Source organism: Bubalus bubalis, chromosome 5 (assembly GCF_019923935.1).
Source record: "Bubalus bubalis isolate 160015118507 breed Murrah chromosome 5, NDDB_SH_1, whole genome shotgun sequence".
Classification (NCBI taxonomy): Eukaryota; Metazoa; Chordata; class Mammalia; order Artiodactyla; family Bovidae; genus Bubalus; species Bubalus bubalis.
The window spans coordinates 130,026,978-130,042,762 of record NC_059161.1 but is presented as its reverse complement, the minus strand read 5'-3'; the positions used below and the strand labels follow the sequence as shown (position 1 = coordinate 130,042,762).

General features: G+C 53.5%; 2 protein-coding genes across 2 annotated transcripts in view; both read right to left on the bottom strand.

Annotated features, from left to right (window-relative positions):
* CARS1 (cysteinyl-tRNA synthetase 1) overlaps positions 1–7,010 on the bottom strand; it is a 51,795-nt gene extending 44,785 nt beyond the window's left edge. The window contains exon 1 of the mRNA XM_006041271.4: positions 6,860–7,010. Coding sequence (XP_006041333.2) covers positions 6,860–6,884 — 25 coding nt within the window. The 5' untranslated portion in view covers positions 6,885–7,010. The remainder of the gene's footprint in view (positions 1–6,859) is intronic.
* Positions 7,011–7,676: 666 nt separating this feature from the next.
* The window catches only part of LOC102404009 (tumor necrosis factor receptor superfamily member 26), a 29,326-nt gene continuing 21,217 nt past the window's right edge, over positions 7,677–15,785 (bottom strand). Inside the window, exons 6-9 of the mRNA XM_025286891.3 lie at positions 13,153–13,299; positions 12,612–12,637; positions 11,587–11,847; positions 7,677–7,989 (exon numbers count right to left, since the gene is read on the bottom strand). Of these exons, the coding sequence (XP_025142676.3) occupies positions 7,957–7,989; positions 11,587–11,847; positions 12,612–12,637; positions 13,153–13,299 (467 nt within the window). The 3' untranslated portion in view covers positions 7,677–7,956. The remainder of the gene's footprint in view (positions 7,990–11,586; positions 11,848–12,611; positions 12,638–13,152; positions 13,300–15,785) is intronic.

The window sequence follows — 15,785 nt, the reverse complement described above, 5'->3', positions numbered from 1 at the left end:
GGGGACGGGTGTGGAGCGACTGCCTGTGGGCTCCAGGCAGGACGAGGACATTTCAGAACCAGACAAACACGGCTGCAGGAGGCTGTGAATGTTAGACGCGTGAGCTGCACAATGAGATGGCTAACCTCACAGCTGGTGATGCTCACCTCAATTACACACGCGCGCACACACACACACACCCTGCTAGGCACTGGGTGATGATCTTCACCTCAAGTACACACACACACACACACACACTTTCACCTCAATTACATACACACACACACCCTGCTAGGCACTAGGTGCCAGAGGGCCAGTGCTGACCGTTACACACACACACAGGCTGCTAATTTTCACCTCAATTACACACACACACACCCCTGCTAGGCACTGGGTGCCAGACGGCCAGTGCTGACCGGTCCCCTCACCCCGGGTGGGCTACGGGCAGCGGTGAAAAATGCGGAGCTCTCCAAACCTGGCACTGGCCAGGCTTCCAGCGGCCAAGGCCCAGCTCCGAGGAGGCCCGCAGCCTGACCCGAAACGCCTGCTCGAGGTGGCTCCACCTGCCCGGAGAGGAGCCAACTGGCCAGCGCCTGGCACAGGCCTGCCCCTGGCAGGGGCCCGAGGCCACTGCTCTGCCCTGGAGCCACAGGACCGGTGTGGGAGGACAGAACCCCAGCCTGAGCGAGGACCAGCCGGCAGCCTCTGCCAGTAGAAGGCCCTGGGCCCTGACCACCCTGAGATCCCGCCCCGACCCCACCCAGCCCGCTCGCCGCCCCCCTCCTGCCCCCTGGTCACTGCGTGACCCTGTGTCACAGCTCCAGCCACTGTCCGGTGCCCTCGCCTCCTGTGGGGGGTGGGGCAGGCGGAGGCACCAGGCCCCGTGGCCGTGGGGAGCGGGCTGGTCTCGCTTCCTTCCACAGAGGAGCCGAGCCGGGAGGCGCCCAGCTGCACCCGAGGCCTGGCCCCTCCTGCTCTCTCTTCTCCCTAGTTCAGGACACATGGATGCCCCCGCCCGCTTCCCTACACTGAAGGCGGGCTCCTCTTTCGTGCTGGATGAGACTCAGTTCAGAAAGCTACGTCGAGGGCCTGCCGGCGGGTGGACGGAGCTGGGGGGACGGCCAGTGCGTGTCCCGGGGGGGCTACATCGCCCTTGAGCACCTGGCTGCCCCACGTTGCCCCCCAAGCCCACCCTCCCTGTCTCTGCTGCAGCCGCCTGGGCCAGGACCGGAGCACAAAGAAGCCTTGCCCCCCCACGCCCCCCACCTCGTGCCCCCAGAACCACACTGGACAGACAGACTGCCCTCACTCCAGGTGAACGCCAGGGAAGAGGCACCCCCTAGGACCCGCCGACCTGGACAGTAGCTGCCCTGGGCTGAGGTGCTCCCGGGGCGTTTAGGCTCCCTCTTTTCTCTCACTGCCCGCGTTTTCTGTAATAAGTACAGGTCCTTTTCACAATAAGAAAAACACATCAAATGGTTCACCAACTGGATGGCTTTAAAGCGCTAACGAACAGGTCAGGGGACAAGGGCTCGGCGGGTTTGCACCCCTCCCTGGCTGGGCGGTCCCCCTCCCAGGTAAACAGATGCACACACACGCACGCCTCGTAAAGCCGCGGTGTTAGTGAGATTATACTTGTAAACCATTTGAAATACTGCCGGGCGCACAGCCAGCGCCCATCAGCTACCATTATTATCATCATTATTTTACTCGCTCCTGCGTTGTTGCTGCGGTAACAGCCCTGGGGGAGTTTACCCAGGGATCACACACGCGCTTATCCCGGAGGAGTTTACCCAGGGATCACACACGCGCTTATCCCGGAGGAGTTTACCCAGGGATCACACACGCGCTTATCCCGGAGGAGTTTACCCAGGGATCACACACGCGCTTATCCCGGAGGAGTTTACCCAGGGATCACACACGCGCTTATCCTGGAGGAGTTTACCCAGGGATCACACACGCGCTTATCCCGGGGGAGTTTACCCAGGGATCACACACGCGCTTATCCCGGGGGAGTTTACCCAGGGATCACACACGCGCTTATCCCGGGGGAGTTTACCCAGGGATCACACACGCGCTTATCCTGGAGGAGTTTACCCAGGGATCACACACGCGCTTATCCCGGGGGAGTTTACCCAGGGATCACACACGCGCTTATCCCGGGGGAGTTTACCCAGGGATCACACACGCGCTTATCCCGGGGGAGTTTACCCAGGGATCACACACGCGCTTATCCCGGAGGAGTTTACCCAGGGATCACACACGCGCTTATCCCGGAGGAGTTTACCCAGGGATCACACACGCGCTTATCCCGGAGGAGTTTACCCAGGGATCACACACGCGCTTATCCCGGAGGAGTTTACCCAGGGATCACACACGCGCTTATCCCGGAGGAGTTTACCCAGGGATCACACACGCGCTTATCCCGGAGGAGTTTACCCAGGGATCACACACGCGCTTATCCCGGAGGAGTTTACCCAGGGATCACACACGCGCTTATCCCGGAGGAGTTTACCCAGGGATCACACACGCGCTTATCCCGGAGGAGTTTACCCAGGGATCACACACGCGCTTATCCCGGAGGAGTTTACCCAGGGATCACACACGCGCTTATCCCGGAGGAGTTTACCCAGGGATCACACACGCGCTTATTACTAAGAGTCCCGTCTGGAGCAGGGAGCCCGCAGGGCAGAGGGCCAGTCATCAGGTCACTGTGGTAGCTGCGTTCCAGCCTAACTTGAGGAAACAAATTTAAAAATAGGTCAGCTTTCAAGTGGCTGTGGGTTTGGGCCAGATTGCAGTCTGGCGGTGAGCCCATGATGCCAAAGGCAATGAGTGGACACAGAAGCGGGGTGCCCATCGCTTCCCTGACCCCCCTCCCCTGGGAGCCCCGCGCACACACGACTCCCAGCACTGCATCCACCAGCCCACTGCGGGGCCACCCAGACACACAGCTTCTGACTGTGGGAAGGCCCTGAGCGTGCACTGTGGTCATCACGGTTTAGCGAACGCTTAACTGAACTTACGCAGATCCGAGAGCCAGGTGAGAGCCCAAGTCACGCAGGTCGTGGCCTCCCAGCTCCTTCCTTCCCCACAGCGTATACAGCTGCCCGTGCCTGCCAACAGCACCCCCCCACACACACACCTCCTGCTCCGCTCCAGCTAGGCTCTTGCTCGGGTAAGCTCCAGCACCAAGGCAGCACCGCCAGCTACGAGAAGCACCTGATCCAGGCCTTCCGAGACCTTCAGAATCAGAGCCTGGGGGTAAGGCGGCTACCCTGGCCCCTGCCCTGCCAACCTCAGTGGCTAAGAGCCCACAGGCAGCCTGCTGACGCTCAGACTCCTCCCCGCAGGCCTGCCTTCCTCCTAAGCGCCCAGGCCAGGTCTGTTTCTGTTCCAAGACCGCCTGGGCGCAGTGGGGGTCTGCACCTGTCCCTCGCTGGCTGCGAGGCCCTGGGAGCACCCCGCCCTGAGGATCAGGCCCTTCCTGCAAAGGCCCCTTCAGCTCCCAAACCTGCCTCTGCTGCCATTTGTCACCGGGGGACCCCTTCAGGCCCATTTCTCTTTCCTAGGGGGTTCCCAGTCTGATAAGCCTTCTGGAACAAAAGCATCCCCCCCAACACACACACAGGAATCTGGGGGACCAGAGAGACGCATGCACCCCTGCTCTCCTGCACCAGCGGCAACACCACCCACTCCCGGGAGTGAGGGCCCCACCTCCCTGAGCACAGCCCTGGACATCCAGATGTCACTTGTCCACATGGCGCTCCGTCTCTGGGCTGCAGGGCTGGGCTTGGCCGGAAGACGGATGGATGCCCACCGCCGTGTCTAGACCTGGCCCGGTAGAGTCTCCACAGTGATCGCCTGTGCTCCACCCTGCTGTGGGCGGCTGGCAGGGGAGGACTCGCCGAGGTTCTGCCAGATTCTGCAGCCTCAGAGGAAGGGGCCCTGGCCCTGAACCACCTCCGCGGACTCGGGCCAGCCAGCAGCACGCACACGGGGAAGTGACCAAGAAAGAAATGGTCCATGCTGGGGCAGCATTGGGCTTCTGTGCTCCAGCCACCCCTTCCCGCTGGATGTTAAGCCCAGAAAAGCCCGACACCCAGCCTTGCCCCCGGCCGCACCCCCACGCCCAGCAGCGTCCGGAAGAGCCGATGCCTGAAGCACATCCCCGAATGAACCAAGACCTATGGAAGTGCCCTGCTGTGAAGTATGTCTCCTGAACAAATGAAGTGACACGTCCATGTGAGCACACTGCTGAGGACTCTTGGACAAGTTCCCCCCAAAACAGCAGGTGTGAGCTTTCACGGGGCACTCGTTGGTCCTGGGGAGCATCACCATCTGATGCCCGGACACACGTGTCTGCATGGCACCGCTGCCTGGGGAGGGGTGGGGCGGGGTGGGAGCGTGGACACTGGGCGCTTTCATCACCACCCAAGGACACTATCTCCCCTGACTCTTAGACTGGGAATACCGGGAGACGTGAGTGCATGGATGAGCAAATATCTGTAGTCTACACACACATGCATTTCATTTTTCTTTGGGAAACATAGAAAATACAGCCTGCTCCCCTGTCTGCCTTGACCCACTCTGGAATTGGGGCATTTGGTGCTAATCTGAACAGAGTCACCAAAGCAGAGCCAAGGTTGCTGCTACTGTCGTACAGACCCTGGCAAGCTGTGTGACCTCAGACCACTCACTCACCTGCTCTAAACCTCAGGATTCCTGTCTGCACGGCAAGGGTAGTATTAACCACGAAGGCATGCTCCGAGGATGAAAGGCCCCCACAGATGTGTTCAGCACAGACTCATGCTCAGAAAAATGCTAAATGCTCCTGTATTGTAATGGGATGGTTAGAGAGCATCACTGACTCAATGGCCAAGAATTTGAGCAGACTCCAGGAGATTGTGGAGGACAGCGAGGCCTGGTGTGCTGCAGTCCACGGGGTCGCAAAGAGTTGGACACGACTGAGCGACTGAAGAACTGTTATTACGAACAACTTGGAAATCTACAGTATAAAAAATTAAACTGCAGGTCTGACCTAACTCACGGCCACCGAAGAGGCCTGACCTGCAGGGCAAGGCCTCTGAGATGTGCCCAGTCCACCCTGGGGGTCATGAGGGATGAGACTCAACTTTCTAAAACACCCAGGAACGGGCCTCGTGTTCAGGGTACAAAGGAGAAGCTTTAACTCCAGTGGCATCGCAGGGACCACCAACTTAAGAAAGACGATACGAAATGGGAAGATTATTCTAAATGAGGGACTCCTTAAAAATTCTGGGAAAATGGTCACTATCGATGATTCTAAGCTCAAGGGGAAAAAAAGCATTCAGAACTCGGAAACCTGGAACATCTAGAACTCTGGCAGCTGTATGAAGCCCTTACCATTTCGTTTCCTGTTTCCTCAGGGGATGGTCCGAGGTTCTTGTCTTTGAGAAAAGCCTAGACAAGGGGTGTGTGTGGGGAGGTTGGGGGGCGGGGGGGCGTCAGCTCTAAAACAAGAGAGGGCAGAGTGTGGGCTAGGAGCTGTGGCCCTTAATTTTAGGACCGGGACAACCTGTCAGCCCCCCAGACAACTTAATCTATGCAGGAATCTTCCAAAAACAGGGCAATTCTTACTAAGGCTCTGAAAATCTCCAGTTCTGAAGCAGTTAAAAAGAACTAAAAAACTGAATATGTCATTTCTGATCTCAAATGAAAAAGGAAGAGAAAGACGGAGGAAGAAAAGAAACAATCTTGGGCTTTCAACCCGGACACAGCACCCATTTCAGCCAAGTGTTCTTAACCTCTACCAACCCCTATTAAGGCTCACTGCATCCTCCTAGGTGCGACTTTTTAAATCTGCCCCACGTGGGGAAGGGGCAGAGGTGGAACCCCAGCCCTGCCGGCCCCAGAGACTGGGCTATCAACCAAGCTGCTATTTTTCAGGAGTCCGGGGGGACTTCGGAGGCCGAGGATCTGGGTGGGTGGGGCCAATGCTGGAGTCCAGGCACACCTGTCCGATGGAATGCGGGGTGCCTGGATGGTGGGTACCCCAGCAACCCTGTCATCAGGGGCCTCCCACGTCACTGGGTCCAGCTGCTTAGAGCTCCCAGCCAGGAACCCCAGGAACAAGGGGGACCCCAGAGGCCAGGGAAGTGTGTCCAGTCTAAGCAGGGCAACCAGAGAATAAAAACGACACCCTGAGAGTGCTTCCCAAGGAAAGCTTGCCCCGGACTCCAGAATCCGGGGACTACACCCGCTCTGCCTGGCACCCCGCGATCTTGCAGGAGGGAGGGTGAACAGGGAACCAGCATGCCCCAGAGGCTGCCTGGTGGCGGCTTGTCTGCCGGCTGGTGACACGAGTGATCCGTGGGGACAGAGCCTGAGACGCTCACGGAACCCCGGGGGCGGCGATTAAGGGTGGGCAGTAACGCCGCGACCGGGCAGGTCCCCGTGGCCACTGCAGCCGCAGATGACAGCCTTCGTGAAACCCCAACCCCTTCCCGTGCGTCCGCGTCCGGCTCCCTCGGCCCCACGTTCCTAAGTGTCAACGTGGGGCTGGGCGGCCCCAAATGACCCTGGCTGTGCCTGCCCCCCCAAATCCCAGGGGGCAAGAGGCGGTGAGGTCCGGCCCAGCGGCTGGCAGGGGAACGCAGAACCAGCCCCCGAGGTCGGGGCGCAGGGGGACCCGGAGGCCTCGAGGTCTGGGAGGACCTGGGGAGTGGCGGCCCCGGCAGGGCCCGGACGGGGCTGGAAGAGCGCACCCGCCGGGGAAAACCCGGGGGTCCCGGCCCGCCCTCTGCGCGCCCTGGGGCCCGCCCCTCAGAGACCCAGCGCCCCCGGCTCCCGCGTGGCCCCGCGGCCCAGGCTGCCCCGCCCGCCCCTCGCGCGCGCTCACCGTGCTCCGTGGTAGACCCTGCCATCACCCGAATCCCGCACTCGCGGAGGCCGCCGCGGCTTCCCAGAATCTGATGCAACCACCGCCCCGGAAATCCCGCCCCCAAGCCGCCGGCCTTCCGGGATCCGCCCGGTCGCTAGGCAACCACCCGCGCGCAGACGCCGCTGTCCCCGGGCATGCTGGGAATCTTTTATTTTTTTTTTTACTCAATTTTTATTCAGGTTAAGGAAACCAGTCCTGAATGTTCATTGAAGGGACTGATGTTGAAGCTGAAACTCCAGTACTTTGGCCACCTGATGCGAAGAACTGACTCATTGGAAAAGTCCCAGATGCTGGGAAAGATTGAAGGAGGGAGAAGGGGACTACAGAGGATGAGATGGTTGGATGGCATCACCGACTTGATGGACAGGAGTTTGAGTAAACTCCTGGAGTTGGTGATGGACAGGGAAGCCTGGCGTGCAGCAGTCCATGGGGTCGCAAAGAGTCGGACACGACTGAGCCACTGAACTGTTGATTAACATTGTTGTACAATTGCTGATTAACAATGTTGTAAAGAATGACAGTTATATACATTCTTAATATTCTTTCCACTTATGACTTGTCATATTAAATATAGTATGATAGGAAATATAGTTCTCTGTTCTATACAGTAGGACACTGTGGATAATCTATATTAAAAAGCTTCCATCTGCTAACACCAACCTCCCACTTCATCCCTCCCCCTCCCACTTCATCGCTCCCCATTCCCCTTATCCCTTGACAACCCACAGTCTGGTCTCTATTGCACGTCATTCTCTTAAAAAAAAAAACAACAAAAAACACAAAACCCAAGTGTATAATTACTAACATTCTTAGTTTCTTTTGTACAAGAAACTGAAACAGTGGTAGAAACACACACTTCCCCTCCCTTTTGACCCTCCCTCCCACATGCTATGCCATGTAGCAAAAAAAAAAAAAAAAAAAAAAAAAAACCCACAAAACATACAAATGACCCTCCCTAGCCAGCTCATCCCTGCTCCTGAGGAGCCTTTCCAGATGTTGTCATTTTCTTCAAATCCAGTAAAGCCCATAAATATCTTCCAGTTAACTTCTGCAAACTAAAGACAAATTGCACAAGTTCTTATTGATGGCTGTAAAAAAAAAAAAAAAAAAAAAGGAAGAGTTTATTTACATTCTTGGAAGACAAGAGTACCCAGTGACTCTGCCCTGGGAGAGTACTCCTAGAGGCGTTTCCACCTGCCCCAAGGGCTCGGCGCTGGGCTGCACACCACAGCCCATGACCTGGGAGGCCTTGTGCCAGCTCAGATGATCCTGAAGAAGGGACCAAGCCAAGAGGCCAGGAAGCCGTCTAGCTACAACCTGCCGTGTCTCCTTACATGTCCGTTGCTCATTCATTACTGGAGCAAGTGAGCTTAGAAGGAGCCAAGGAAACGCAGGCAAGTCAGAAGCCTTGCGGATGCAGCACACGTGGGCATCTGCCCTGTCCTGCCACCCAGAGACGTGTTGAGGGGCTTGGGATGGGGAAGCCTCCTGCTGTGCATGCTGGGCCAGGTCAGGTCGTGAGAGCTCAGGCAAGTTTTGTAGCTTCTCTGAGCTTTGGGTGGTCATGTTTTAAATCTGTGTGATGGCATAGTCTCCCAGGGCTGTTAGGATAAGATTATAAAAAGCACCCGGCAGGAAGTATGTGCTCGGTAAATCTCGACTCTTGTGGATTCCTGTGCCAGTGAACACACAGCAACCCGGTCAACAGGGACCTGATAATCTACAGTTAGATAAGAATTCCTATCATGACTCATGTTTTTGCTTAAAAGCAAGAATGTAGGGACTTCCCAGGTGGTCCAATAGTTGGGACTTCTTAATGCAGGGGGTGTAGGTTCGACATCTGATGGGGAACTAAGATCCCACATACCATGTGGCCAAAAAATCAAAACATAAAACAGAAGTAATATTGTAAGAAATTCAAAAGACTTTAGAAAACGGTCCACACTAAAAAAAAAAACAAAAAAAAAAACTTAAAAAACCCCCCACAAATGTATAATAAAATAAAACCAACATTCTACCTTTTCCTGATGAACCCCACAGAAGTTCTATTTGACAAATCAGTGTTGCTCCAATGTCACTGGTGAATGTGAAAAGGCGGATCTTCAGACCACAAGAAAGCTCCCTAAGCTTCTCCTTTCTCAAACGGAAAGACCTTAGGCCCTGGCATTCTGCCCACCCTGACCCTCCCAGTGTCCCCAACGGACACCAGCTGGGGGTCCCAACTTCAGCATTTTATTTGTTTCAGGCCCCTTGGAGAATCGGAGAAGGCCTCAGGCTGGCTCCCTGAGACGATGCGTAAGGGTGCCCGACTCACGGACTCCACTCCAGTCCTCTCCTGTGTTGTTGGAAGAGGGTGTTTGCTATGACCAGTGCATTCTCTTGGCAAAACTCTATTAGCCTTTGCCCTGCTTCATTCTGTATTTCAAGGTCAAATTTGCCTGTTACTCCAGGTGTTTCTTGACTTCCTACTTTTGCATTCCAGTCCCCTAAAATGAAAAGGACATCTTTTTGGATGTTAGTTCTACAAGGTCTTGTATGTCTTCACAGAACCGTCCAACTTCAGCTTCTTCAGCGTTTCTGGTTGCAGCAGAGACTTGGACTACTGTGATATTGAACATTTGCCTTGGAAACGAAGAGATCATTCTGTTGTTTTTGAGACTGTACCCAAGTACTGCATTTCAGACTCTTTTGTTGACTATGAGGGCTACTCCATTTCTTCTAAGGGATTCTTGCCCACAGTAGTAAATATAATGGTCATCTGAATTAAATTCACCCATTCCAGTCCATTTTAGTTCGCTGATTGCTAAAATGTCAATGTTCACTCTTGCCATCTCCTGTTGGACCACTTCCAATTTGCCTTGATTCATGGACCTAATATCCCAGGTTCCTGTGCGATATGGCTCTTTACAGCATCGGACTTTACTTCCATCACCAGGCACATCCACAACTGGGTGTTGTTTTTGCTTTGGCTCCATCTCTTCACTCTTTCTGGAGTTATTTCTCCACTGATTTCCAGTAGCATATTGGGCACCTACCAACCTGGGGGAGTTCATCTTTCAGTGTCCTATCTTTTTGCCTTTTCATACTGTTCATGGGGCTCTCAAGGAAAGAATACTGAAGTGGTTTGCCATTCCCTGCTCCAGTGGACCATGTTTTGTCAGAACTCTCCACCATGACCCATGCGTCTTGGGTGGCCATACACGGCATGGCTCCTAGTTTCATTGAGTTAGACAAGGCTGTGGTCCATACGATCAGATTGGTTAGTTTTCTGTGCTTGTGGTTTTCAGTCTGTCTGCCCTCTGATGGAGAAGGATAAGAGGCTTATGGAAACTTCCTGATGGGAGAGACTGACTGAGGGGGAAACAGGGTCTTGTTCTGATGGGCGGGGCCATGCTCAGTAAATCATTAATCCAATTTTCTGTTGATGGGCAGGGCTGTGTTCCCTCCCTGTTATTTGACCTGAGGCCATGGACTGCAGCATGCCAGGCTTCCCAATTTTCTGTTGATGGGCAGGGCTGTGTTCCCTCCCTGTTATTTGACCTGAGGCCATGGACTGCAGCATGCCAGGCTTCCCTGTCCCTCACCAACTCCCAGAGCTTGCTCAAACTCATGTCCATCATGTCGGTGATCCAATCAGCCATCTCATCCTCTGTCATCCCCTTCTTCTCCTGCCTTCAATCTTTCCCAGCATCAGGGTCTTTTCCAATGAGTCAGTTCTTCACATCAGGTGGCCAAAGTATTAGAGTTTCAGCTTCAGCATCACTCCTTGCAATGAATATTCAAGGTTGATTTCCTTTAAGATGGACCGATTGGATCTCCTTGCTGTTCAAGGGACGCTAAAGAGTATTCTCCAGCACCACAGTTCAAAAGCATGAATTCTTCCCAGCTCTATTTTCTTTTTATGGTCCAACTCTCATATCTGTACATAACTACTGGAAAATTCATAGCTTTTACTAGACTGACCTTTGTTGGCAAAGTGATGTGTCTGCTTTTTAGCATGCTGTCTGGGTTTGCTTTCTTCCAAGGAGCAAGAGTCTTTTAATTTCGTGGCTGCTGCCACTGTCCACAGTGATACTGGAGCCCAGGCAAATAAAGTCTGTCACTGTTTCCATTGTCTCCCCTTCTATTTGCCACGAAATGAGACCAGATGCCATGATCTTAGTTTTCTGAATGTTGAGTTTTAAGCCAAGTTTTTCACTCTCCTCTATCACCGCCATCAAGAGGCTTTTTAGTTCCTCTTCACTGTCTACCATTAGAGTGGGATCATCTGCATATCTAAGGTTGTTGATATTTGTCCCTGAACTCTTGATTTCAGCTTGTGATTCATCTGGTCCAGCATTTTGCATGATGTTAAACTCTGCACAGAAGTTAAATAAGCAGGGAGAGACTACAGAGCCTTCACATACCTCTTTCCCAATTTTGAAACAGTTCGTTGCTCCTTGTCCAGTTCTAACTGTTGCTTCTTGCCCTGCATACAGGTTTCTCAGGAGGCAGGTCAGGCGGTCTGGTATTCCCATGCAGGACCACGAGACACTACCATCCGTGTTTGAACACCCACTCCCTGCCCGGGTGTGGGGTGGTTACAGCAGCCCAGGAGACTGAGGCGCGAACTCGGCAGGAGCCCCCCACGCAGGCCTGCCTCAGCGAGCGCTCTGCCGCATGGCGGGGCCCTGCTTCACACTCACCGGACAGTCTGCGCACCTACTCCTAGCCATGGAGTGGCTGGCTCTGCCTGGCCCGGTGGTCCTGGGGTCCTCGAACATTCGGGTCTGCTCTCCTGGCTCCCCTGGCGCTGCTAGACTTCCATTGGCCCCCTGCAGCAGCTCAGCACCTCCAGGGCCCTTGGAGGCCAGCAGGGCTGAGCTCTCCACCGAGTCTAGGCTGATGTCCTCACTGGGGGTTGGTGGGCCCTTCTCAAGGTCACTGGACTGGCTGATTCCTTGGGACTAAAGGATAAAGACATTCCTTCTGTTGACAGAAGCCTGCAGGCCAAGCCCTTCTCAAGCCACTTTAGGGAATAAATGACAGGTAACCGAGCGTGTGCAATTTTAGAAAGGAATACTGCCGGGGTCAGGTTCCTCTCTGCCACCAGCTTCTGGGGGTCCCAGGTCAACCTGTGGGGGGGCTGGATGGTGGTCCCCAAAGATATATTCACATCCTCACCCCTAGAACTTGTGAGAGGGCCTATGTAGAAATAGCGTCTGTGAAGCCGAGGTTCCACTGCATAAGACTGGGACCTATATTCCGAGACCAGTGTCCTCACAAGGAGAGACTCAGAGACACAGGCTCACAGCGGGAGAGGCCGAGGGAAGACGGCCGGAAGCAGAGCGATCACCCACCAACCGAGGAGCGCCAGGCACGTCCAGCCCCCACGAGGAGCAGCAAGGAAGGACCCTCCCCCAGAGCACCCCGGGGACCACCCCGCCAACCCGTGATTTCAGATTTCTGGCTTCCAGAACTGTGGGAACAGTAAGTGCCGCACATTTTAAGTCCCCCTCTATCGGGATCTGTCTGCAGCCCCAGGCACCCACAGGACGCCCCCTGCCCCCTTTGTTTCAGCAGAATTCAAGTCATCCAGAACAGATGTCCCCGGGCCCAGACTCCACCACACAGGCCTGGTGTGGATGCAGGTAGGAAGGCCTGGGGCTGTCCCGCCCACCCTGGGATGTCTCCTGGGGCTCCCCTGGACAAATCCCGGGGCAATACTTACAGAGTCTCTTAGCTTATTCCGACTTTCTGCAGATCAAAAAGGAGAGAGAAATAAAAACAAATCATATAAACTATTATACTGACATCTGTGAGCGAGAGGAAGTACTTTAAATTTACAATAAAGAAAGTGTATTTCCAGTTACAGCAAAAAAAAAAAAAAAAAAATTGACCAGAACACCTGTGCAGCTGGGAACACAGGAGGGGCACTCACTCGGTAAGCCTCCCCAGCACGCAGGGCTGCCTCCCCCAGGAGCGCCTTGGCTGGAGCAGCACCAGTTTCTCCCTGCTTCCAGGCCCAAGGCGCCCGGGACAGCCTGTGTCCAGCAGCTGACCTGGGATTCTGGCCTCAAGCCCTGCGTGTCGGGAGGCACACAGCAGGTGGCTCTGAGCTCACACACATGTGAGGCCCCGTTAGAATGTGAACTGATCTGTATTTTATACCAGAGGCTCCTGCTTGGTAACACCGACCCCAGACCCCTTCTCTGAGCTCCTGATGCTCTTGTTGACCTAGCTTCCTCCAGGTCAACACGACTCGGACCAACCTCTTCTTCCAGGGTAGACAACAAAATAACACACAGCAGCAATGACGATGATGAGCACGACGAGGACGATGCTGAGGATGAAGATGATGAAAATGTAAACCTCCACTCTCACACCCAGGTAGGCACCGCCTGATGACCCTGAGTTTCCTGGAAGGAGGCAAAACAGAGGATGCGGTCACAGGGTCAGGCACGCTTTCCTCACCCGAGTGACCTGCTATCTCAGGAGTGGGGGCAGCACCGATGTGCTCCAAACCACCACGCACTCCTTCCCTGCCGCTGACGGTTGCCAGGACCTCCCCAGTGGGCGGCAGCCAGGCTCATCCTTCCTGCTCTCACGGAACCCTGGGCTCAGAGGCCGTCGGGTATCTCACTCTGGTCCCTCGAAGCAGCAGCAGGTCTGACCTGCCAGCAGGGCAGCAAGAGGCTCAGGGGAGAGTGGGGGGCAGCTGCAGGTACACCCCTGGGCCAGCAGGTGGCAGAGCCTGGAGGAGCCTGGGAGGGCGGATGGCCCGTCTTCCCGGCACCCAGGCTGGGCCGCACTGGCCCAAGGGGCAGGGCAGGGCCCGCCCTGGGGAGACGCGTGCCATGAGCACTGGGGCGTCTCCTCCCTCTGCCGAGCTCCCAGCAGCCACAGGAGCTGCGGTCACGCAGACACTGGGTGCAGCGCAGGCCCATCAGAGCTCAGGACGCTCGGCCACGCTGATGTGGTCTGTCACCAAGGACTGAGCAGGAAGGAGCAAGTCGTCCACGCAGCACCCTCACTCTGCTTAAAGGCTCTTCTTTATTCTCAGAGTAGCCCTTCCTCATTCTGCCTTAGTTCTGCTGTTAAGAGAGCCTTTAAAAGTGTTTGCAGGTTATAGAGGGAACCTACTTCAAGATGATAATGGTCATCGCAACAAACTCACTGCAAACATCACACTGACTGTGAAAAGATGAACGATTTCCTCTAAGATCAGGAACAGACAAGGGTACCCGCTCTCACCACTAATATTCAACATCGTCTTAGAAGTCCTCACCACAGCAAACAGAGAAGAAAAAGAAATAAATGGAATCAAACTGGAGAAGAGGTGAAACTGTCCTTGTTTGCAGAGGACATGACACTATACGTAGAAAACCCTAAAGATGCTACAGAAAACTGCTGGAGGTCATCCATGAATCTGGTAAAGGTGCAGGATACAAAATTAATACACTGAAATCTCTTGCATTCCAACACACCTACAATGAAAGATTAGAAAAAGAAATCAAAGAAACAATCCCATTTACCACCACATTAAAAAGAATACAATACTGAGGAATAAACCTACCTAAGGAGGCAAAAGATCTATACTCTGGAAACTATAATATACTGATGAAAAAAATAGAAGATGACAAAAACAGATGGAGAGATATCCCATGTTCTTAGACTGGAAGACTGAACATTGTGAACACAACTGTATTCCTCAAAGCAGTCTACAAATTCAATGCAAGCCCTATCAAATTATCAATGGCAGTTTTCACAGAATCAGGACAAAAAATTCTACAATTTGTATGGAAACACAAAAGACCCCAAATTGCAAAAGCAATCTTGGGAAAGAAAAACGGAGCTGGAGGAATCAGGCTCCCTGAGTTAGACTACACTACAAAGTTACAGTCATCAAAACAGTATGGTACTCACACAAAAACAGAAACAAAGACTAATGGGGCAGCACAGAAAGTCCAGAGAAAAACCCAGCACCTACGGTCACCTGCTGCTGCTGCTGCGTCGCTTCAGTCGTGTCCGACTCTGTGCGACCCCATAGTCGGCAGCCCACCAGGCTCCCCCGTCCCTGGGATTCTCCAGGCAAGAACACTGGAGTGGGCTGCCATTTCCTTCTCCAGTGCATGAAAGTGAAAAGTGAAAGTGAAGTCGCTCAGTCGTGTCCGACTCCTAGGGACCCCATGGACTGCAGCCTACCAGGCTCCTCCGTCCATGGGATTTTCCAGGCAAGAGTACTCAAGTGGGGTGCCTTTGCCTTCTCCTATGGTCACCTAACCTCTGACAAAAAAGGCAAAAATACACAATGGAGAAAAGACAATCTCTCTAAAAAGTGGTGAAGGGAAAACTGGACAGGTAAACACAAAAGAATGGGCAGAACAGTCTATAACGCTGTACAAAGCAATAAACTCAAAATGGATAAAGACCAAAATGTAAGGCTGAGTGCTATGAAATCCTTATGGGAAACAGAGGCAGAAGAGGCATTGATAAACCTCAGAGTAAGATCTTTTCTGATCCACCTCCTAGAATAAAAACAAAAACAAATGGGACCCAGTTAAACTTACAAGCTTTTCACAGCAAAGGAAACTATAGGGAAAATGAAAAAACAGCCTTCAGAATGAAAGAAAATATTTGCAAAGAAAGTAATAGACAAGGGATTACTCTCCAAAATATACAAACAGCTTATGCAGTTTGCACCAAAAAAAACCAAACAAACCAATCAAAAAATGGGTGGAAGATCTAAATAGACATTTCTCTGTGGAAGACACACAGATGGCTAAAAGGTATACGAAAAGATGCTCAACATTACTAATTAGTAGAGACATAAAGATCAAAACTACAATCAACTATCATTTCACACCATTCAGAATGGTCATCATCAAAAACTCTACAAACAATA